Genomic DNA, 25,281 nt, shown 5'->3' with positions numbered 1-25,281 from the left:
CTAGCCTTGAGCTGAAGAGCTGAGGGACAGCACCCAGGCCCAGAGTTCAGGCCCCACGACCGGATCCAAAAAAAAAAAAAAAAAAAAAAATTATAATCTGATTACCAAGTGAAGCAGGTGTTGAGAAATAATAATTCTCAGTTGTTCATTGGCAATTTCTTTCCAGCAGTTATTATGGAGAAGGCCTGAAGTAATTCAGACAGATATCTGTTAGTGGTGAACTATATTATACTTTATGAGGATAGAGCTAACTAAAACTAGAAAATGCCTTAAAATTCAAAGCCATTTTGGAAATATAAAAAGAGATGAATTTGAAAGTTTTTTTCATGTTTTTCTTTTAGTAAAACCTCTTTCCAGTTCTTGAAGTCCAGTTTGCTACATACCCCAAATCTGATCTACCACTGTATATTAATGATCAACTTAAATGTTGTATTTAAATGTGCAATGTCACATTGTAGAATAATAATTACAAAAAAACTTTAGGCTTCAACTTTCTCCTTTTTTTTGTTCTTTTTCAGAAAAGAAGGAGTGCGGAATTTCTTCTTTTTCTTGGATGGTGATTTTGATGGTGAACCATCGGGTGACAGAACTTCCTCAATCTTCTCTGGTGACTTAATGGTAATTTCGATGTTCTCTAAGGTCGTGCTTGTAGTTAATTTACTCACTCGCTTAGCAAGCTCATCGTCAACATCATGTAGGTCATCCTTGCCGTTTACTACCATGACAGGTACATCCATGGAGATGAAGCTCTTGGAAAACAGCTCATGGTTTTCTACAAAAGGGGAGGTATTTTTTTGGGGGGGGTGGTTATTTTACTTGGTTAACGTTTTTTTGCTAATTTTAAAAACAAAAAGGTTTATTAGCAATGTACTAAGGCATTGCTTTTATTCTAATGAAATCATTATTTTAATAAACTGAATCTATCAGCATGAAGCTACCTTTCTTAAATGATATCAAGGAGAAGAAAACAAAGTTTCTATGTCTAAAAGTCAAGGCTAGATAATTCTTGTTTGATGGTATGACAGTTTCATTGTAAACCAAGTCACTATAAGAAAAGATAATATATACTTTTGTTTCGTTTTGGGCTCATTTGACAATCAAAACTGAAAACAATTTCATGCTCCTGATTGAAAGATGCATGTCATAACCCATTAATTTTAATTCCACAAATTCTTATGAACTATAGAATATGCATTGTACTCATAACTGTCAGGTTGAATTTCAACCTCTTTGTACAACTAATTAAATACTAATTTAAAAGAACTATTGGTTGATGAAATCCAGATTAAAGTAAATCTATACATGTTGAGCAAAAGTAGCATCACATTAATAAAATGTAAAATTACTAAAAGGTTTAAGTAAAATCCATGGTATGCTTACTGTGAGCAATCATTTAGTTTCTTATATAAATACAAATAATGGGGCAGGCTCTCAAAAACACTGAACTTGACAAAAATTTCATTGAATACCTTCAAATTTTTCAGGGGCATTTTGCGGTGACTGAGTTTGAGAATGAATTTGTGAAACAGATGAAGCGTCATCTGAGAGTAATTCCTGCTCAGCGTCTGTAGGATAAGAGTTTAGTTATAAGCCATGCAAAACAAAGAAGCATGAGATTTCAGGGAGGTTAGTGAATATATCAAATGACTATATACAGAGATGATAAATTCCTCAGCTAGGATCTGAGCATGCTAATAGTTATTACATAGACCAATAATTATACATCAAAAGGAGATTAGTGTATTAAGACTCTGGCTGTTAACAGTCATTATATACATACAGGGTTAAAAAGGAAACACAGCTGTTGGCAGTCCAGGCAAATACTATGTGTGTATTTAGCTAGTGTTAGGAAACCAAAATCGACTGAGCAATCCAACAAAGAGAATTCTGAAGCCTCATCAATGCTGCCACATTAACAAGGCAGAATGGTTTGCTAAAGTTTTGAAAATACCAAATTAATAATTGCTGTTAGAGAAATATTAGTGAGTTAATTCAGGAGGTCAGTAAATATAAAAAGAAACTACTTAAAATTTATATAAAAAAGAAGATAGTTCTAGAATACAATATTTGTTTTACCTGGCATCATTAGGCTTTCAAAAAGTAAAAATAAAAAGGGACATTTAACAAAACACCAAGTAACACAGAAAACTTCCTATTTACGTCAGAAAAGTTCAATAAGCAACTCAGAACATTTAGTGTAAGTACATTAATTTGTTAAGATAACTTGTTTTTGTGACAAAGGCACTAACACATGGATAAAAATTCTTTTTTGGTCAGTGGTGGGGCTTGAACTCTGGGCCTGGGCACTGTCCCTCACCTCTTCAGCTCAAGGCGAGTGCTCTACCACTTGAACCACAATGCTACTTCTGGTTTCTGGAGTCTCACAGACTTTCCTGCCGGGGCTGGTTTTGAATCGTGATCCTCAGATCTCAGCCTCCTGAGTAGCTAGGATTACAGGTGTGAGCCACTGGCACCCAGTATGGATAAAAATTCTTTAATGGCTTCTGCTTTATTTTGTGTAAAAATTCTTAACTGTATGTTGCAGATGAACTAAAGCAGAAGCTCGCACCTTCTTTTAGGGTCTCTAAAGCCATTCATTTCCACATGTATATCATATACAATTCATCTATATTTTTCAGGTGATTCATGGACTGTCTGAAACTTATTCAAAGTTTCCAATTAGTATCCAATTAGCAAGGGCATTTTATTAACAAGACAGTTTAAAAAAAATTCAGCATCTTGTTAAATAGCCTACTCTGGTCTTGAATTTGTGATTCTCTTGCCAAGTGCAGGGGTTACAAATATGTGCCACTAAGTCTAGTTCTTTATGAACAATCCTTAACTAAAATACTAATAAACTACTTATTAAGAGTTCCAAAGTCATAACACCTCAACTGCATTAGAATGCACATACTTAAGAAAAGTCAAATCAAAATTCTGAAAGTTTGTTTTAAATGTTGACTTTGAAATGACCATACTGGTTGGTATGTTAAGATACAAGGGATGAAGATTTTTTTTTTTTCATGTTAAAATCACACTTGTGAATTGTGACAATTTCAAAATAACATGTCTGGAAGAAGCTACATATCATGAAATGTTTAAATCTATTAGTACATATGTATCTAGTTTGCTAGTACTTCTTTGCTCATCTGGGACCTTCCTTCCTTCCTTCCCCCCCTCCCTCCTTCCTTCCTCCCTTCCCTCCTGCCTTCCTTCCTGCCTCCTCCCCCCTCTTTTTCTGTCTTGTTGTGGGGCTTGAACTCAGGGCCTGGGTGCTATCCGTGAGCTTTTTACATTCAAGGCTAGCACTCTACTACTTTGAGCCACATCTCCACTTCCATTTTCTGGTGGTTAACGGGAGATAAGAGTCTCATGAACTTTTCTGCCTGGCCTGGCTTTGAACCATAATTCTCAGACCTTAGCCTCCTGAGTTGCTAGGATTACAGGCATGAACTACCAGCACCTGGTTTAGGGTTTTCATTTTAGAAATAGCCAGCATTTAAACTGCTTTTTGAAGTTTTCTCTCCCTGTTATGGGGTAGCTCTTTGCATTTCAGCCTGACTTGCATTTGGTGATGAAATAGAACAAGTATAAAAAGGTAGTTTAAAACTCATGAATGTCTTTTATCATCCAACTTGAGGTGTTCTAATGTGGTTATCCCAGAGTTAATCTAATAATTAACTAACCTTCCAGACCTTGCTGTTTCCTTTCGATTGTCTTCTTATATTCTTCAAGTTCTCCTTCTGTGAGATGACTGAATGGGTTAGGAGGAGCTGGTGGGCCATGATCATCATCATCAAAGTGCATAGTCTTACAAAGAAAAAAACTAGATTCATTATCCAGTTTTCTACCCATTTGCCCATCCATGCATCCATCCATCCATGCAAATACAGAGAAACATATATATATATAAATAAATATATAAATGTCTACATGTTTGTGACTCCCTACTTCAAAGCAATTGTAAGAAATGACAAAACAACATTTTTTGTTTAAATACTCAGATTTAACACTCCTGGAATCTACAGATCCAATGAATTAAAATTGCTAATTTCTCTATAAAGATGAATACGAAGATTTTATTATTTTCTGTGATGCTGTGAATCCCAGGGCCTTCTATTCAATAAGTGATCTACATTCCCAGTCTATTCACTTTTTTGTTGTTGTTAGTGGTGGTGGAGCTTGAACTCAGAGCCTGGGAACTGTTTCTGACCCTTTTTTGCTCAAGGCTAGTGATCTACCTCTTGGAGCCACAGCTCCACTTCTGGTTTTCTAGTGGTTAATTGGAGGTAAGTCACATGGACTTTCGGGCCTGGCCTGGCTTTGAACCATGATCTTCAGATCTCAGTCTCCTGAGTAGTTAGGAGTATAGGCGTGAGCCAACCAGTGTGTAGCTGTTTGTAACTTAAAAAAAGTAAGATAAGCTCTAATAAACTTCACATAAGAAATATTTTGAAAAAACAAGAACTGCTTCACTTCACCAACCTTTGTAAGACTTAGAAAAAATTAAAACTGCATTAAAAGAACATCTTTAAATTCATTTTGAAAATAAAATAGAAAATATATTAATGAGACTTTGTTATACTTGGTAGATAGAATTTATGTTCTATCTATCTTTTTGTGAGTGTGTGTCAGTCATAGGGCCTGAACTCTGGGCCTGGGGGTTGTCCCTCAGCTCTTCAGCTCAAGGAGAGAGCTGTATCACTTAAGCCACTGCGCCACTTCATTTTTTTCTGCTTATGTGGTGCTGAGGAATCGAACCAGGGCCTCATGCAAGGCAAGCACTCTACCACTGAGCCACCTTCCCAGCCCAGAATTTATGTATTTTTTATCCTTCCCCAAACTCCACTTAAATGATAATAAAGAAACACGAATTTTTATCAGCATAAATCAATTGTATAAAATGATGGTTGTGAATGACACTTTTGTGCATGCATATAACACATTTTCTTAATAGTTCCTGTCTACTTTAATTTTTCATGATCTTACATTCTTCCTTATATGGGAAGGTTTATTTCACTTAACATTATAAATGATCTTCATGAAGTTCCATCTATTCTCATAATATATCATTTTTTTTCCCCAGTCCTGGGGCTTGAACTCTGGGCCTGGGCTCTGTCCCTGAGCTGCTTTGCTCAAGGCTAGTGCTCTATCACTTGAGTCACAGTGCTACTTCCAGCTTTTTCTGAGTAGTTTAATGGAGATAAATGTCACATGGACTTTCCTGCCAAGGCTGGCTTCGAACTGTGATGTTCCAATCTCAGCCTCCTGAGTAGCTAGGATTACAGGTGTGAGCCACCAGTGCCCGGCTTTTTCATTTTTATACCACATATTCTTCATTTATTTATTTACTTGTTTAGGGGGACCTAATCTGATCTCATGACTTGGCTATAGAGAAAAGTGCTGTAATAAACATGGACATGCTGGGATCTCAATTAGTAGCTTTGTAGGAAGAGCGAAACTGTTTCTTTTCTATTTTTTATAAAATAGTTTGAGGAATTATTGAGGTACTGAGGTATTATTCTTCTTTAAAGATCTTATACAATTCAGCAGTGAATCTATCCAGTATGTTTTCTTTGATGGCAGTTTATCACTACTTTTGACTTGTTGTATATTATTGTCTTCTTGATCAATTTTGATAGATCATATGTATCTAGAAATTTATCCCTTTCCCCCAAGATTTTAATTTATTGGAATATGATTTTTCAACATATTGTTCAATGATCTGAATTTCATTGGTATCTACTGTATTATTCCCCTTTTATCTTTTACTAATTTGGGTCTTTGCTCTCTTTTAGTTTTGTTAAGGGTTTGTTGATCTTACTTCCAAAGAACAATTCTTTATTTTACTGATCATATCTATATAAATATATTAGTATAATATATATATGTGTATATATATATATATTAGTTTTTTGTTCGTTTTTTTGGTCTGGTCGTGGGGTCTGAACTCTGGGCCTGGGCACTGTCCCTCAGCTCTTCAGCTCAAGGCTAGCGTGCTACCACTTGAGCCATAGCACCACTTCCGGTTTTTTCTTTTTCTGCTTATGTGGTGCTGAGGAATCAAACACAGGGCCTCATGCATGCAAGGCAAGCGCTCTACCACTGAGCCACCTTCCCAGCCCATATATTAGTTTTAATTACAGCTTTTACCTTCCTTCTACTGGTTTTAGGGCTGGTTTTTTATTTTTCTGTAACTTTGAGATAGAACATTATTTAATCTCTCTCCCCTCTTTCTCTTTTTCCTGAAGTACTAGGGGTTGAAGCCATAGATTGGCACATAGTATCTGATTATTTTTTCAGTTTAGGAACGTAGAATTATAAACTTTCCTCTTAGAAATACAGTCAGGCCGGGTGCCCGTGGCTCACACCTGTAATTCTAGCTACTCAGGAGGCTGAGATCTGAAGGTCATGGTTCATAGCCAGCGTGGGCAGGAAAATCTGTGAGACTCTTATCTCCAATAAACCACCAGTAAACTAGAAGTGGCACTGTGGCTCAAGTAGTAGAATGCTAGCCTTGAGCTGAAGAGCTGAGGGAGAGCGCTCAGGCCCAGAGATAAGATCCATGACCAAAGAAGAGAGAAACACTTAACAGTCAGAAGACAAGAGTATAATACACTTCATATTTCACGGGAAAATTATTTCCACACGCCCACAAAATTTTTTTTTTTTGTTCAGTCATGGATCTCTGGGCCTGGGAACTGTCCCTGTTCTTCAGCTCAAGATGAGCGCTCTACCACTTGAGCCAGTGTCACTTCTGGTTTTTGGTGGTTAATTGGAGATTGCCCAGGCTGGCTTTGAACTGCAATCCTTAGATCTCAGCCTCCTGAGTACCTAAGATTACAGGTGTGAGCCATTAACGCCCAGCTATTATTTAATTTTAAATAAACTCTTCCTTGTATTTTCTCTTGTCTGAAATTGGAAATCAACTCATAATTTATAGTTTCCTACAATATAACTTGCAGTGTAATGATAATGATGAGGTCTGAAATTGATAAATAACAAGAAAATGCTGTGTGTGTATGTGTGTGTGTGTGTGAGAGAGAGAGAGAGAGAGAGAAAGAGAAAGAGAGAGACTGTACTGGGGCTTTAATTCAGAACCTCACAATAGTACTTCTATCATTTGAGTTATACCTGGTTGGAAGTATAACGCTACATAACAAGATTTATTATATAGCCCTGGCTGGCCTCAAATTTGCAGTCTTCCTGCTTTAGCCTCCAAAGTAGCTGAGATCACAAGTATGCATTCCTATCTCATAAAGATATAGAAACATGAAGACAATTGGTAGAAGCATTTTTTAATTGCTAGAAGCAATTTAAAAAGTGGAAAGTTCTTACCCCTAGAATTTGAGGGTGTTCTTTGAAGTTTTGTGGACTATTTTTTTTTTTGTTTTTTTTGGTGGTACTAGGGTTTGAATTGGGACCTCTTATTAATTCATTTTAATTTTAAAATAAAAAAATCCTATTTAAAAGGAAAGAAAAGTTAATGTGGCAGATAAAAAAGATGTTGTTGCTTCAGACTTACAGAAGGAGGTTTATCCACAACAATTCCGGCAAGCAGCTGAGACTGTGGTCCTGCTGTTTTCAAGTCATACCTGTTTTGTTCCCGAATCTGAAGTGAAACACAGTAACAAGTTCTTGGGTACAACTGTATAGATAACTTGCCTCCTTTTTGACTGAAAGCTTATTATTTGATACTTCCAAGTAAGAGTCTAATCAACTTCCACTTTTATAAAGACCCCTTTCACCATCTGTAACACTCTCATTAATCCCCCTTCTTCCTGGTATGTAATTTTCTGTTGTCTTACACTGTTAGTAATACCAGGACTCTTCAAGGCAAAAATATGTTTAACACTTTTCTCTCATGTAGCTTGTTCACCAAGGACAGGGCTAGAATTATTTGATATAAACTAATATTACTGAATCAAGTTTTTCTGTATTCAAATTAAGCTTGTTAGTAATCATATTTCATCACTAGTGATTTAAACATGCAAGAGAATAAAATGTCTCATTTGGCTACAGAGACTTTGCCTTACCTTATTTCTCTTTTCTAGAACCTCATTCGGGTTTGTATTTAAAGGAACAAACTGATTGGGATCTTCAATTTTGATAGGTGTTCCACTACTAACTTTAGAGGAGTCCTCTGCTTTCATCCACTAAAGAATAAAACATTTATTAGAATGAAGCTTTGCATCAAGGAAAGATGATTAGGTATTGAGCAAGTATAATCTCCAGGGGGACATATATTGTCAATCTTTCAAAGAATCTCACTAAACAATATATTAGTGGTCATTTTGTATCTCACACTTGTTAGAAAATGCATTATAAATGCATTCACTTAAAAATTATCAAATGCAGTTACAGTTCACTTGTATACTCAGTCATGTATACTCAGTCACACTGTTAAACTTTTTCCTCTTGATAACTGCAAGTATGATGAGGAAACTATTTCAAATACAGCCTGATCTGTATGCACTCACATCCAGAGTTCTGCTTTCTGCATTGAATTACATCAAATGATGGCTAAGAAGTCAATGAAAAGGATTCAACTGTATCAGAGAGACAGTTTTCTAGCCTATTTTTTGTAACTTATTTACTCCACATTTCAACCCTTAGAGAAGATTAACATTTAGACTAAGGAAAAACATTTTGATGCCTAAGGAATTTCCACTGATGTTACTGATTTTGAATAACTAATCTTGAATACTTACAGAACGCTTGGTATATATAGTTCTCTAAAACCAAACAAATGTGAAACAATTCTAAAGAAGGTAAAATAACCTGTTTCATCTCTACATATAAGATCTTGTTTGGCACAACTTCATATTGGTAGTTTTAACAGTTCTAATTCACTGCTGCAATAAGCTATATTTTAATATCATGTAGTGAACAAGAACAAAGCTTGAGTTAGACTACTGGCATTCAAAGTCTGACTCTATCATCAAAAAAGATTAGTTAGCTCTCCTGCCTGTTTTCTCATTGGTAAAGTAGGGAGAAAATAACATCTATTTTATGTTATGAGAATTAAGTAATCTAATTCATGTATAACACTTTAAACAGAGGATAAAACACAGTGGGTTTATAACCTTGTAAATGATACCAATATTATATTCTTCTTCCCCAATAACTGAAACACAGAATATTCAGTTCATGAGTAACCAGGCAAAATATTTAGAAATAGCAAATGATGTAAAATAGTGGCATACTGTGATTTTGGTCCTGGGACTTGTTTCCCCATTCCGAGACTCCTCAGGCACATTCACTTTCATGTAAGTATTTGGGGAATTCAGCCATCTCGTTTTTTCACGCTGCTGTCTCTGTGCCATGTATTTGAGAGGAGACAGTGGTACTGTATCATCTTCAAAGGAAAAAGCAGTCACAGTTGCTGGGATTTCCACATCACTTTTGTGTCTGGGCTTCTCTCGAATGAGAGGATGCCTATAAGCATAGCCTGTTCTGTACCCCTAAGGGAGGGAGAAACGACATTCAAAGCTATTAAACCTGTACAGCATTTGAAGTCTATTTCTTTAAACAAATGATTAAAATGATGTTTTCATTGAAAAACAAAGGTTAAAACATTCTCTTACACCCGATAGAACCTCCACATAATACTGAATTTGAAATTAAGCAAATTTCAAGATCTAAGTAAAACTGACTTCAGATGGCACTGCAGCTTCCAATCACACTATTTATTTTCCCTGACAAAAGTGATTTCTATTTTGTTGTTGTTGTTGTTGTTGATCATGGGGCCTGAACTCTGGGCCTGGGGGCTGTCCTTCAGCTCTTCAGCTTAAAGCTAGAGCTCCACCACTTGAGCCACAGCATCACTTCAGGCTTTTTCTGCTTATGTGGTGCTGAGGAATTAAACCCAGGGCCTCAAGCATGCAAGGCAAGCACTCTACCACTGAGCCACCTTCCCAGCTCCTGACTTCTACATTTCTGATCAGAAACGTTACCTTCCTAAAAATATGTTTAAATTATATCAAAATGTCTTGCTAGAGTCAAGCTCTAGTCTTGAAAGAGTAAGGAGCATGTTCTAAAACCAAAAGGAGACAGAAGTGACGTCTCTTGAATCTGAAGACATATAACTCAAGTTTATGTTTAATTTTTTACCTACCAAATTGTCCAAAGTCCTCATCAGTCCTTCAAACTCAATCTCGCCAACCTTCCACTTCTGATGGGAACCCATATTAACACCTCCTCCACCAGTTGCTGCAATATTATGAGTGTAAGCTTTATACTTCTGAAGATCCAGTATAAGAAGATTATCTATTCCACCTGCTCCTGCTATTGCCCGTACCTGTAACCAATGGTAAAACATATAATAAAGATTCAAAATAATAAAGACTGTCATGAGTACTTTACTGTCAAAAAGGCACAATCTCAATTTGGCAAATACCCATAATGCTTGTTCTGACTACTATCAACAAAAACAAAGTAACACTACTGTGCAAATTGGCAGCCAAGTGTCTTTTTCCTGAATGTAAAAAAGTTGCTTTCTAAAATTCTGATTCTCTTGCTGGAAAACATATTCAGATAGAGCCATACCTTAACATATTTCAAACAACTGAGTCACTCCCCAAATTTCAAAGTTCTTTTCTTGAAGATTTCTATGGATAGCTATTTAAAGCCTTTATTGAAAGGTATAATTTGAAAGGAATAGAGATATTGCACTTTAAATTTAAGAACATTTTGGCAGACGTTACAGTTTATTGTGTTAATTAAGCTTTCCATAGTCTCATTTGAAAAAAAGAACCATTGTCAGAAAGAAGAAGCTAACTAAGTTAAAGTTCGTAGAAAGAGGCTGGGTATTGTGGTTCAGGCATGTAATTCTAACACTCAGGAAGCAAAGGCAAGGCCAGCCTGGCTATATAGTGAGACCCTGTCTAGGAAAAACTAAAACAAAAACAAAACAAAAAAAAACTAAAACAGCTAAAAAATTTTTTTGCTGTGCTCTTTCAAATAAATTAGTATTTGTTTCAAGAGAATCTGCTTGATTTTAAGAGGGAAATTAGGGTCTATATACCCTCACCTTCTCTGAGAAAAAAATAAAAATAAACATCTAATCTACTATAATAAAAATACTAAGGAATTGTTGGGAACTCTATGAGTTCAAAAAACTTATATTAGCTGGGCGCCATTGGCTCATGCCTGTAATCCTAGCTACTCAGGAGGCTGATATCTGAGGATCATGGTTTGAAGCTGGAAAAGTGTTTGAGACTCTTATATCACCAAAGTACAGAAGTGAAGCTTGGTTCAAATGGTAGAGTACTAGCCTTGAGCAGAAAAGTGCAGGACAGCACTCAGGCCCCGAGTTCAAGCTCTAGGATCAGCATAAAAACAAAATCAAATACTTATGAAATTAATCCTAGCTTAAAAAAATGGCTACAACACATGTTTCATGATTTGCAGCTGTTTTTATCTATTAGTACCAGTACTAGAGTGAGAAAATGGAGAAATGGAGAAAGTAAGATTAGTGGGAAGATTATATTTATAAGGTTTCGGTGCGTGTGTGTGTGTAAGGTTTCGGGGTGTGTGTGTGTGTGTGTTGCAATGCACATTTTCTTATTTTCAATTCCATACGTGACTAAGTTCATGTCCCTTTTTTACTTGGGTAAAGTAGTACTTTTAAAACAAAATGCTACTGATCAATAGAGCTTTGGAAATAAACACAAAATCCAACTAAATAAGCAAATAATAAAGCAGTAAGAAAGGGAGAATCATTTCTCCTACCTGAATCTCACAGGCCATCTGTACACAAAAAATATAATGAAAAGCTTCTTCAACTGTTTCTCCAAGTGCTACTACTCCATGATTTCTGAGTACCAGCACCTAAAATAGAATCCCCAGGGCAGTCACTTTACATAACTGGCATAGCTCTCATACTGTATTCATCACCAGTAGCAGCAACAAAAATTAACTCCTTAGGGTAGTAAATTTACTACACACCTTACAACTTGGACCCAGAACTTTCTGCAGTTGAATTCTCTCCTCCTGCTCATCAAGTGACCCTTGGTAGTCATAATAAGCCACATCTCCCAGAATAAGAGATTCCTGAGAAATTGGGAGGATTCCACACTTCATCGAGGACACCTATTTGATTAGGTACATACCACAGATAACACATTTAGCTATTGCATACACTGTTATAGGAAGCTGATTCTTTATACAACTTAGGGAGCACTGCCCTGGTTAATCATATTCAACATTGCAGCACACCTCCCACTTTTAAGTTCTTCACTTATTCCAAAAAAACAAAAACAAAATTTAGGGGATGCAACACAATTTAAATGCTGTGCCAAATATTATAAAAACAAAAACTTTGCTCTAAAAATGCTGTTTTTCCAGTTGTTTCCGAGAATGGTAGCATTTGATCCCCAAAGCTATTGTACTTTTTGGGTATGCAGCAAATTTCAAACAATTTTGAATGGCAAATCTAAAAGAATGGAAATAAATGCCACAAAAACAGTATTTTCCAGAATCATTATTGATTGGTTCTGGTCCTCTGTGGACTTACAGCTGCTGTGGCAAGGGTGTGGATGTGTATCACACATTTAACATCCGGACGCGTTGAATAGATTGCAGCATGGGGACTGAATCCTGTATGGTCAACTTTCAAATTAGTACTTCCCTGGTCAACCACTTCTCCTATTATGTTGACTTTTACCTGGAAAAATGAAAAACATACTCAATTGGTTCACACGTGTCAATGTTTTTTTGGGTTCTACAAGCCAATCCACAGAATGGTAAAGTTTTTGTGTAAAAGGCCAGATAGTAAATATTTTAAACACAACTACCCAATTTACTACTATAGTACAAAGGCAGCCAAAAACAATTTGTAAGATAAAAGATATAGCTTTAATCCTATAAAACTATTTACAAAATAGGAAATATACAATAAAAATACTTAGCAAGAAGTAGTTTCTAAGGAACAGAATAATTAAGCGCTTCACTGGAGGTGTGGACAAGTATACTGGCACTTGTTGAAGTGACTAGAAAACATTCACTCGCTAACAATGAAGCAACCAGAACAATGTCTCTCCAACTATTTTATGACATGAAAATGGCTAGGAATAGTTACGCAAAAAAGAAAATGCTAGGTCAGATTCTATGCTCGTACCAACTAAATGATAACTACAAAATACACATAGATGGTATGTGCATGTTTTAAAAAACGTTTTAGTGCGTACAGAGTGGACATAATTCAAAAAGCTCTTTTCAAAACATGAATAGGAAGCCAGGTACTGGGGGCTCATGCCTCTAACTCTAGCTGAGAAGGCTGTTACCTAGAAGATCATGGTTTGAGGTCAGCCTGAACAGAAACGTCCATGAGATTCAGACTCCATCTCCAAAATAACCAGTGCAAAATGAAGCCCTAAGTTCAAACCCCAGTACTAAAACAGAAATCCCAATAAACAAAAATAACAAAATCAAAACATGAACAAATTAACTGACAATTTCAAATCATTTATTAGTTTCTTCAACCATCATATTTTTCTTTCCTTTTCTTTTCTTTTTTTTCTGGTCAGTCATGGGTCTTGAACTCTGGACCTGGGCACTCACTGTCCCTCAGCTCTTCATCTCAAGATGAGCTCTCTACCACTTGAGCAACAGCACCACTTCCAGTTTTCTGAATGGTTTATTGAAGGTAAGAGTCTCACAGACTTTCCTGCCTGGGCTGGCTTTGAACCACAATCCTCAGATCTCAGCCTCCTGAGTAGCTAGGATTATAGGCGTGAGCCACTAGCGCCCGGCCCATCTTATTTTTCTTGAACCCTAAGTTTTCTTAAAAATAAATATTATTTCCTAAACCTAATCATTTTTCTTAGTATATGTTTTTTCCATGTATGTTTTTTTTTCTTGTTCCATCCTGTGCTAAAAGCTGAAAACTGAAGCTGGGCACTGGTGGCTTACAACTGTAATTCCAGCTATTCAGGAGGCTGAGATCTGAGGATCATAGTTCAAAGTCAGCCCAGGCAGGAAAGTCCCTGTGAGACTCTTATAGCAAATTAACCACTCAAAAACCAGAAGTGGAGCTGTGGCTCCAAGTGGTAGAGTGCTGGCTTTGAGCAAAGGCTGAGTTCAAGCCCCATGACTGACCAAAAACAAAACAAACAAAAAACCTGTCAGAAAAACACAAGGGAGGCTCAGGGAAAGTAATATAGGAATGAAAATTATACCAAATTGGAGGCTGTGGCTTCAGAAAAAGATAGGCCTCTGGGAATTATTATAATGTGGTCTTGTTCTTTACTTATTCTTACCTGGAAGAAAGAAAAAACAATAGGGATTTACTTTAAAACATTCATATTTGCAACGTAAGTGTGACTATAAATATATTATGAATGATTATAGGGCATTTGGGAAAAAACATCCAAGGAAAAATTCCAGGTCTACAACACGAATCTGTCCTTAAAAGTTTCCACTAACTCCTAAGTACTTACTCAAAATTTTTGATGTATTTCCCATCTATTATACTTACTTAGTGTTATTTTAGGATTTTAAGGCTGCTGTAGGATCAGCTACATTCATGAAAAACAAAGGCCAATATCAGTCAATCCAATTTGGCAATGAAATTATTGGCGATTGTCAGGAAAGAAAACAAAATTTCTTCCTAGGAAGGTATTAGGGTGGAGATGTAAAGGAAACTTAAGAAATGGGAAATAAAGGAAGACTGCTAGTCTACCATACCAGCTATTATCACATAGTATTTTAATACTTTTTCATTTTAAATAGTGTCTTGGTTCCAAGTGTGGAAAGGCAAAAACTAAATGGTAAACAGAAAAAGCATATTTAAGAGATTTAAGACCAGGGAGGAAGTTTTCTGACCCTCTTGTTTTTCTTGCCGCAAATGCTTTTTAATGACTGTGGCTCAGAAATGTTTAACATGGAGAGAGACAATTTTGCTATAGATTTCTTCCAATATAGGTCTTACAACTGTTCTATATCACAAGAACAACACAGACTGTAAGGGGAGTAGAAAGTTGGGGCAATTGTAGCCTCTTTCTTGGAGACAAGACGAAACTTAGCAATGATCCTGGATGCTTGATTCAAGGAATGAAGTCTGAAAACTGAACTTCCAAGTAAAGGTAAGCGCACATTTGTCATTTAGTTGGGATTTTAGTAAGAAAATGAGAAGCTAAAGAACTCACTGAAATATATGTATTTGCCAGGTGTGCCCATCCAAACAAATCTGCAATTCTGTACAGACTGGCAAGTTTACAACGAGTAAGTTTTTCTCCTTTCACATAGGAGGATGTATCTGCACCATGAAGGTCATTGATAGGTGTGACCATGCCAAGACCTAAAAGGGAAAAATTGTACAGAGAAATTCAAATCAAGCAATCTTTCACCTGGAAAGTAGACATCAGGAAATAAGTAGCTTGTGTTTGAAATTATCCCAGCCTTGTAATATGATTTGAAAGTTCTTAGTGCATATTATGTTTTATTAGCTTATCTTCTTCCAGAAAAGTTTAATGAGAGTAAAAATAACTTTAGCTTTCCCCAATTTACACTTCTTCCTTCCTTCAAGTTCTCTTTCCCCTCCTTTCTCCAACTGGAGCTCCCTCCAAAGCTCAGGCCTCCACTATGATTCTCATTTTACTTTTCTTCATGAAAATACTATGTATTCTCAGTCTCCTCACTATTATTTCTGTGTAAATTACATCTGTTCTTTATTTTGAACTAAGTACACCACTAATTCCTCAGTCTGCAATTTGTCATTATGTTCTATCACTTGTTTTTTTTCCCTACAAGGTCTCTCATTTTTCATAACTGAGTTCAGGACTATCTCATACACTGACCTCTGCAATACGCCCTCTCATTCTGGACTCTGTCAGTCTTCTCCGAAAAACCATCTGCATAAAGCCATAGTTGGCTAAAGTACTGCTATTTAACATGACAACATGAGCCCAGTAAGAACTTTTAAATGTGTGATCTTCTAATTTTGAAATGTTGCAAACTAATTTCAAAGGAATAATTTTAATTAAATGTAAGTCATACAAAGAAGTATAACTTCTAACACAATTTTAGAGTCAGCCATTACCCTTTTTCTTAACTCTCCCTTACTCTTTGTCTAGGGACAAAGGGTAATTTCTACTTCCTGACCTCTGAACACTGAGATATAGCTTCTCTGCTGCCATTCTTTGTACAAATCCCGGCAGCTTCACATTCTTGCCCTGGAATCTAGGACACTCACAGGATAGCTTCACTTATTACTTGTTTTCTGACACGACTTCTAGAAATGTTCTCTTTGGACTTTCTTTTCTGCCTATGCCTTCTCATGTAACTATTTAATCAATGCCCACAGCTTCGAGTAGTCCTTTTCTGTGTCCATCTGCCAAGTCCCTCTCTTAAGTACTCAGGGTGCATTGCCAACTACTTGGAAACTCAAATCAAATGGAGGAAACTGAACTTTCTCTATTTCTCAAGTCAAACCAAATTGGTAAGTCTGGACTTTCTAATTTAATTTTAATTTTTTTGTGTGCCAGTTGTGGGGCTTTAACTCAGGGCCTAGCTGCTGTCCCTGAACAAGCTCTTTCACTCAAGGATAGCACTTTCCCACTGTGAGCCACAGCTCCACTTCTGGTTTTCTGGTGGTTAAGTGGATATGAGAGACTCACAGATTTTCCTGCCTGGACTGGCTTTGAACTGAGAAACTCCGATTTCAGCCTCCTGAGTAGCTAGGATTACAGGCATGAGCCACCAGAGCATGGCTGCACTTTTCTTAATTTTGTAGGCTATACATTGAATTCTTGACTGCATTCTCCCTCATCATCTCTTCATTGGTCTACCCGTCTCTCCTTGACCTTACCCCACCACTTTTAAGTACACATTTCCTGCTGTTTATCTATTTATTTTTTTGTTAGTTATGGGGCTTGAACTCGGGCCTGGGTGCTGTCCCTCAGCTCTTCAGCTCAAGGCAAGTGCTCTACCACTTTAGCCACAGCGCCACTTCTGGTTTTCTAGTGGTTTATTGGAGATAAGGGTCTCACGCAGTTTCCTGCCCTGGATGGCTTTGAACCATGATCCTCAGATCTCAGCTTCCTGAGTAGCTAGGATTATAGGTGTGAGCCACTGGTGCCCAGCTTGGTATTTATTTTTTGACCTCTGACTTTGCCTTCCGAAGGGATTACACTATTTGAGTTCTCCCTTGAATCTACAGCATTTCAGGTGATATATTTGCATTCACTTGCATACTACCCAGGGTAGTTCTACCTAGACTTCTACCCCAGGACTCAGATGTACCAACATGATGGTTTCCTTCACCTTCATCTTGTGTGTTCTTATCATTATGTCTCAAGTACTTGAAAACTACTTAATTAAAAATCCTACTTGCCGGAGCTGGGAAGATGGCTCAGTGGTAGAGCGCTGCCTTGCATGCCTGAGGCCCTGGGTTCAATTCCCCAGCACCACATAAGCAAAAAGAAAAATGCTGGAAGTGGCACTATGGCTCAAGTGGTAGAACACTAGTCTTGAACTGAAGAGCTGAGGGACAGCACCCAGGCCCAGAGTTCAGGCCCCACGACCGGACCACCCCCGCCCCACACACAAATCCTACTTGCCAATCTCTTACAAAAAGGGCACAAGTGAAAGGAAAGGAAAAACCCTCACTCCTTGAATATGACCTAAAGTGGTCTCTGGCATTCTGACCTGTCTCTGCACAGGTTTCTGTAGATATCTGTATAGATTTCTGTATATATCTCATAGCAGAGGTAAGAACTTAAGATCTCTGCATCTGTAGAATGTTTACCTCTAATTGGTACATTCACAAAAGAATGGTTGACCAAATATAACATCCAAACCCATTTTTTTCAACAAGCTCTAATTATTCCATCCTTCAAAGCCTGAAGGATGGAAGGCCTTTTCCACTACATTTCCTCATTCTACTTCTGACAGTAGATAGCAATCCACTCAAATTCTAAGCTCATAGCATGATGACTGTATTCTAAGAGTAGCACAAGAAAATTTCTTATGAACTATATTGTAACATTTTTCTCTATCATTATCTCCTCTGACTAATTAACATATATTTATCTGAATCTGAGACCATGTTATATATGATTTCATAATCCATGCAAGGTCTAGTAAGTGCCTGTATGAAAAAGAGATGATAACCCTATGCTACTATGTTAAATATTAGATGTTCTAAACCTAAGGGCTGAATTTAAGCAAAATATGCTGCTAGAGAAGTACAATATTCCAAAGTAGAAGACAAAACTATACTCTTCAAAACTAACATACTGAGGGGAGATGAAGAAAAGCCTGAGAAAGAATTGGCCATGATGTAATCTGCAATCTGTTGTAATGCTAGTAATCCAGTTGGGTTGTGGCCTTTCTTCATCTGTTCTTGAATAAGGCATTCCAAGTCTTCCCGAAAGGCCTGCAATACAACAAAAATAACCAATGAATACGTATATTTCACCTGGAATAGAATGGACCAAACTTGCTATGAAATAATAATTTCCTAAACCTTCTGTGAAGAAGTTTTACCCACATTATTTATAAATATAAAACACAAAAAATAGTTGGTTATCTTTTTATCACATATAACCACCATTATTTTAGTAAATTTACCATTTGTTCACCGTCATGTCAATTTCACTTCATTTCATTTTTATTCTTTTTTTGGGGGGAGGGGGTCTGGTCGTGGGGCCTGAACTCTGGGCCTGGGCGCTGTCCCTCAGCTCTTCAGCTCAAGGCTAGCGCTCTACCACTTGAGCCACAGCACCACTTCCGGCATTTTTCTTTTTGCTTATGTGGTGCTGAGGAATCAAACCTAGGGCCTCATGCATGCAAGGCAAGTGCTCTACCACTGAGCCACCTTCCCAGCCCTGTTTTATTCTTTTATCTATTTTTGGTTCTGGTACAAGGGCTTGAGCTCAAGACCTTGTGCTTTTGCTCAGCTTTCTTGCTTGTAGATATTGCTTAAGCCATGGCTGTAGCCAGCCAAATTTCATTTATTTTAAACACAAAGGTTCTTGTAATCTGAAAGCTAGTCAAACCCTCTTCTTCTGTTTGAGATTGTATGTCAGAATTTCCTGCTAGAAATTAAATTAAAAATTCCCCCCTTCACCTAAAAAGGGAGAAGGCAGAAAAATGTTTTGAAATCACTACTGGAAAGAGGTATAGATATGAACACATTGGAAATCACTGGAGAAACCTCCCTAAGAAAGGAGAATCTCTTTTGAGAAAATGTCAGTAGTCTTCTTTCTAAGAGTGGAAATAAGATCTATTGGGGTCCTTATTTAGATGTACTTGCAATATCTCAGAGGTCCTGAACCTTCTTTGTTTGATAACGGCCTAGGATCCCAGGATGGAAAGGGGAAATATTGTCAAGGCTAGAAAGCAACAGATGTGAGGCTCAGACCTGACTTCTGCTACTCTTAGAATACAGTTGAGAGGTATCTGTGACGGTGAATGAATGAGCGTGGTGCTAAAGTTCAACTACCAGATTTCATGGAGCATCCTAACTGAGCTTATTAACGAAGGAAGACTATATCCTTTCTGATGTACCATGGTGGCCTGAACTATGAGGCAAGAAAGTACAATGGTATGGATAGGTTGAATAGACTGCCGTCTCTCCCTATGCTCCCCGCCCTAACTTTTTTGGCTGGTCCTGAGGCTTGAACTGGGCACTGTCCCTGCCGTTTGCTCAAGGTGAGTGCTCTATGACTTGAGCCACAGTGCCACTACTCTTTTGAGTAGTTTGTTGGAGATAAGAGTCTCATGAACTTTCTTGCCCAGGCTGGCTTCGAATCGCAATCTTCAGATCTCAGCCTCCTGAGTAGCTAGGATTACAGGCATGAGCCACCAGCACCCAGCATTGTAGTGTATCTCTTTGTTGCAAACATAGATGTTATGTACACAGATCATATACCACATCTTAGACATGAAAGCCACTGATAAGCTCTCAGGAAATGTATAAGCTTCTGGAGTCCTTGGGACTATTCAGGGAAAGAACATTCAAAAGGAAGATGTTATACTTTCTACTAACAAGACAGGTAGATATTTGAGTAATTAAAAAAAGTCTAACTTGTGAACATATTTGAATTCTGAGCTCATGAGCAATTTATACGAGTTATAATTTTTGTTTTCCAAATTTAAGGTATGTTATATGTAAGTCATTAGTAACTACAGTAATTAAAAATCTAATTCTTAGAAGTATATCTAAGTCATTTATATATATGATTGAAATAGAGAAATTGTACTATAAAATATCCCCTACAAAGACGTATTACATTTATCACAAAATTCCACTAATATTCAGGACCCTGTGAACATAAAAAGCTGTGTCTAAGATGGATAGATGCCTTCATGTTACAGATGAGTAACATGTATATCTTACTATGATTATGGCTAAAAGGAGAAGAATCTCCAGATATCCTCATTTTTTTTTATGGAAAAATTTCTGACCACATGGCAACAGGCCAATCCGCTATTCTGAAGCTTTAGTTTCCCTTTAAAACAAAACTATTTAAATGTTCTTCAATTCAAAGAGCCTATAACCACAATTAATGATGTCTGCTATGCATTACACTCATTATATATACTACAATGGCTCTGAAAGGTAGGCACTATCTGTTTTATTAAATGCCCTGGGCTCATTTGTTCTTCTTAGAAGAACAAGAATTTAAGGCAGCTTCCACAGGTTAAAATGATTTAAAAATAAAAATAATTAAGCCGGGCGCTGGTGGCTCACGCCTGTAATCCTAGCTACTCAGGAGGCTGAGATCTGAGGATCGAGGTTCAAAGCCAGCCCGGGCAGGAAAGACCGTGAGACTCCTATCTCCAATAAACCACCAAAAAAACCCGGAAGTGGCGCTGTAGCTCAAGTGGTAGAGTGCTCACCTTGAGCTGAAGAGCTGAGGGACAGCGCCCAGGCCCAGAGTTCAAGCCCCACGACCGACAAAATAAATAAATAAATAAATAAAAATAAAAATAATTAAATATAGGTAAGAAAAATCAAGCTTAAGAGAAAAGTAAGCCCAAGGAGGTAAGCTAGAGATAGAAAGAAGGTTAAGATACTAAATGACATGAATACATATTTGCTAGACATTTGCTAAATGTGATCTTAATCTTCAAGCCAACATACATCAAAACAACCTATGTAGTGTGCTAATTTACAATGGCTTTATGATTCAAAAACAACAGTTGCCTAAGCTAGTCACAATTATTTATTAATCGGATGAGAAATTTCCTTAGGGTGAATGACGAAGTTAAATAAGCAAAGCTGAAAATCTACTCAAAGTCATATAGCAAATGCCAGATATAAGGATACAGGTCAATTATTTTTTGTTAGTAAAAAATGCTTTCACCTCTCTATATTCTATAATATAGTAAGGACTACCCTGAAGCTTTGGGATATCTATTGTGTCATAGAGAAACAAGAAAGCCCTTCCAAAATCAATTATGAACATCCTCGTTAAGACTAGGTAGCCCCTCTGCAGAAATGAAAAATAATTTTCAAAGTAAATGAATTTTCCCCAGCCTTTTAAGACAACGCTTTAACCGTTAATAATTCTTTTTTTTTTTCTTTTGTCAGTCATGGGGCTTGAACTCTGGGCCTGGGTGCTGTCCCTCATCTCTTCAGCTCAAGGCAAGCACTCTACCACTTGAGCCATAGCACCACTTCCAGTTTTCTGAGTGGTTTACTGGAGATAAAGAGTCTCAAGGAGTTTCCTGTCCAGGCTGGCTTTGAACTGAAATCCTCTGATCTCAGCCTCCTGGGTAGCTGGGATTACAGGCGTGAGCCAGGCTTGTTAATAATTCTTGTAGTACAAAAGGTTTAATTTTAAGAACATTTATAACTCATATTTTGTCTTACATATTTTTGAAATATTGTTCAGGTTAAGTATCCAAATAAAGAAGAATAAACTAATATAAATTCCTTCAGATGGCTTAAAAATTGTCAGTAAATTTACTAAGCTTTAAAGTATTAATAAACACTTATCTTTGTGATGAATAATCACATTTCTGTAAAAATCTAGTGTTAAAACACTGTAGTTGATTCATTTGAATCTCACAACTAAGTCTTGAAACAGGCAATAATTTACTCAAGGCTGCAAAGCTATAAGTAAATGGAATAAAGATTCTAATCTGGCTTTCAGTTGGGCACAAAAATTTTCCTTAGTTTTATGAGTTGAAATCAAATATAAGGCAGTAGCTATGTTGTGATCAGAAATATTGAGTAAAATTTTTGGCTACATTATAGCATTTGGTTGTTTGGTAGATAAAGCAAATACAATTATACAGCAGATTATGGATAAATATTTAGCAGGCTAAATACATGCCCTCTTGCTGGGTGGTGGTGGCTTATGACTACAATCCTTCGCTACTCAAGGGGTTGAGATCTTAGGATAGTGAGATCTTAGGATAGCCGGGGCAGAAAAGTCTGTGCAACTCTTACCCAATAAACTGCTTAGAAAAAGCCAGAAGTGGTACTGTGTGGCTCAAGTGGTAGAGTGCTAGCCTTGAGCACAAAGAGGCTCAGGGACAGTGCCCAATCCCTGAGTTCAAGCCCCAGTACTGGCAAAAAAAAAAAAAAAAAAAGCTAAAAAGAGAAGTAATTTATAAGCAGGATGGTAAAATGACATGCTGCAGTTGGATTAGTCAGTAGTTTTCTGGAGTCGCCACTACAGTAGGATCAAGTTAAAGACACACAAATACATATACAAAACTGTATGAAAAACCATGCCTTCCTTCTCTGAGAGAGAAGAGCACAGAAGAGCAAAGTACATGTACAAGACACTGCTGAAAACGAACTTTACAACTTGGGGGCAGGGAGTTGGGGAGGTGTGGAGGAAAGGGATTGTAGGGGATAAACAAAGGAGGAGGTAACAACGCTTGATAGGAAATGTACTCATTACCTTACTCATGTAACTGTAACCCCTCTCTACACTATTTTTAAAATAAAAAACATTAAAAAAAAAAGAACAAGCACAGGAGGCTATTACATTTTATGAATAGCATGACAATGACAAGCTGTGTGCTACTGGGATGACATGTTCTTTAAACTCTTTAAAAAGCAAAATACAGTCTATGGAATTACAATTTTAATCTTCAAAGTATTGCCATGAAAGCATATCCTTTTTCTTTGGTCCATCTTGGAGCTTGAACTCAGGACCTGGGCACTTTCTCTAAGCTTTTTCTGCTCAGATCTCAGCCTCTTGAGTTGTTAGGATTACAGATGTGAGCTACCGGTGCCTAGTGGCTAAATACCTAAATTGGCAATTTAGATATACAGTTCTCATGAAGTATTTGCCTATTGTGTGCTAGGCACATGCTTTTATGTTATTTCATTTTATTGCCACAGGAGTGTGAAGCAAGTTTCCCATCTCACAAATAGGAAACTGATGTGCAACTTACATAATTTCCTATTGTCAAGGAGGTAGTAAGTGGCAGATGAGGCAAGATTTGAACTTATATTCAAAACAAGCTCTGCATATCAATGTGTATTAAAACTTTTTTTTGTGTGTAATGGGTTTGAATTCAGGGCCTGGGTACTGTCCTTGAGCTTTTTTGCTCAAGGCTACTTAAGCCACAGTTGTTTCCAGGTTTTTGGGAGATAAAGAACCTCATGGACTTTCCTGCCAGGGCTGGCTTTGAATCACAATCCTTAGATCTCAGCCTCCTGAGTAGTAAGAATTACGGGTGTGATCCACTGGCACGCGGTTCTTTTTTTTTTTTTGCTGGTCCTGGGGGTCAGCCTGGGCACTGACCCTGAGATTCTTTGTACTCAAGGCTAGTACTCTATCACTTGAGCCACAGCACCACTTCTGGCATTTTCTAAGTAGTTTATTGGAAATAAGAGTCCCATGGACTTTTCTGGCTGGCTTTGAACCGCAATCCTCAGTAACTTACAGTAGGAGTACAGGTGTGAGCTACCAGAGCTACCAGCTTTATATGTTTTAATACAAAATTTAAACTGAAAAATAATGGGAAAATGGGTTGAGCCTTAATTTAGATCAAAATAATTTAGCATTAGGGGTCTCTATCACCTTTGTTACATAATTTTGAGGTTTTATCACCATTACTACCCCATGCCTTTCTGCGCTACAAAGTTACCCAGCATTCTTTTTTTTTTTTTTTGGTCAGTTGTGAGGCTTGAACTTGGGGCCTAAGGGTTGTCCCTGAGCAATTTTTGTTCAAGATTAGCATTCTACTACTTTGAGCTACAGCACCATTTCTGGTTTTCTGGTGGTTAACTGGAGATAATATGAGTCTCACAGACTTTTCCTGCCTAGGCTGGCTTTAAACCATGGTCCTCAGATCTCAGCCTCCTGAGTGGCTAAGATTTAGGTATGAGCCACCAGTGTCCAGCATTTGTTAATCACAACCTGTACTTCTCTCTGCTTGCTCATTCTATTTAATATAACGAAGGCAATGGCTTCTACTGTTCTCCTTCCTCCTTTTAACACTTGTCTTAAATACCACTTCTTTTTGAAGTTTCTCTTAATTACTCCAGTTAGGAGGCGTAACCACATTTCTTCTCTTACACATCCAATTATGAACCTGTTTCACATTTTACTGAATACACTTAGGATATCTGTCATATAATTGTCATTGATAATCTATTTGTTCTACATGCAATATTTGATGACTGACACTATATCTTTTACATTTCCCAATTTTTCTTCAGTGTATACTTAAATTCAATTAATGAAATAAGCTGGTGTTCCTTTTTTAATTTTCCTAGCTATAAAGAAAATAAAAAAATGTGGTTGCAATCTTGACTGAATGATAAAAAATTCATTCTGTAAGTTGTTAGAAAAGTCTTTTAAGTGCATGCAAATGAAAAATTTCTCCTGTACAATAATTAAGCAACAACTGTCCATCATCTATTGGGAGAAATTATTTTATAAATTCATATTCATTAAATGTTATAAAAATTTAAAGTTATTTAATATTTCAACTCAAAATCCTACTTGAAAACTTAAGCTTGTCCCCAGGGTATTACAATTTAAGCAAAGTTCTCTCATAAGACATATAGTAAAATATAAAAATATACAATAAAATATAATACAAATGATAATAATATATAACAATAATTCTTTTTTTTTGTCAGTCATGGGCTTGAACTCTGGGCCTGAGTGCTGTCCATCAGCTCTTCAGATCAAGGTGAGTGCTCTGCCACTTGAGCCACAGCACCACTTCCATAATAAAAATTCTGTATGTGAAAAAATGTTTTAGGTTGGAGGCAAGATGCCTCAAAAGCCTTATTTGAATCTTTCATCCTTTCATTTTATATATTTTGTTCAATGCTGAGTGAGGTTATCAACTTTG

At 37.0% G+C, this 25,281-nt stretch overlaps 1 protein-coding gene across 9 annotated transcripts in view; it reads right to left on the bottom strand.

The window, feature by feature from the left end:
* Positions 1–383: 383 nt before the first annotated feature.
* Positions 384–25,281, bottom strand: part of Add3 (adducin 3 (gamma)) — an 87,259-nt gene continuing 62,361 nt past the window's right edge. For 7 of the 9 annotated variants that reach the window (XM_013017755.1, XM_013017759.1, XM_013017756.1 and 4 more), the window contains exons 3-15: positions 18,241–18,379; positions 15,150–15,301; positions 14,181–14,261; positions 12,518–12,667; positions 11,950–12,093; positions 11,734–11,832; positions 10,118–10,300; positions 9,207–9,464; positions 8,037–8,156; positions 7,526–7,612; positions 3,687–3,810; positions 1,470–1,565; positions 384–772 (exon numbers count right to left, since the gene is read on the bottom strand). In XM_013017755.1, coding sequence (XP_012873209.1) covers positions 480–772; positions 1,470–1,565; positions 3,687–3,810; positions 7,526–7,612; positions 8,037–8,156; positions 9,207–9,464; positions 10,118–10,300; positions 11,734–11,832; positions 11,950–12,093; positions 12,518–12,667; positions 14,181–14,261; positions 15,150–15,301; positions 18,241–18,379 — 1,926 coding nt within the window. In that variant the 3' untranslated portion in view covers positions 384–479. The remainder of the gene's footprint in view (positions 773–1,469; positions 1,566–3,686; positions 3,811–7,525; positions 7,613–8,036; positions 8,157–9,206; positions 9,465–10,117; positions 10,301–11,733; positions 11,833–11,949; positions 12,094–12,517; positions 12,668–14,180; positions 14,262–15,149; positions 15,302–18,240; positions 18,380–25,281) is intronic. The other 2 variants (XM_013017761.1, XM_013017762.1) reach the window with 2 other exon arrangements.

This window comes from Dipodomys ordii, unplaced genomic scaffold, assembly GCF_000151885.1.
Source record: "Dipodomys ordii isolate 6190 unplaced genomic scaffold, Dord_2.0 Scaffold36, whole genome shotgun sequence".
Taxonomy (NCBI): domain Eukaryota; kingdom Metazoa; phylum Chordata; class Mammalia; order Rodentia; family Heteromyidae; genus Dipodomys; species Dipodomys ordii.
This window is presented reverse-complemented; position numbering and strand designations above follow the sequence as displayed.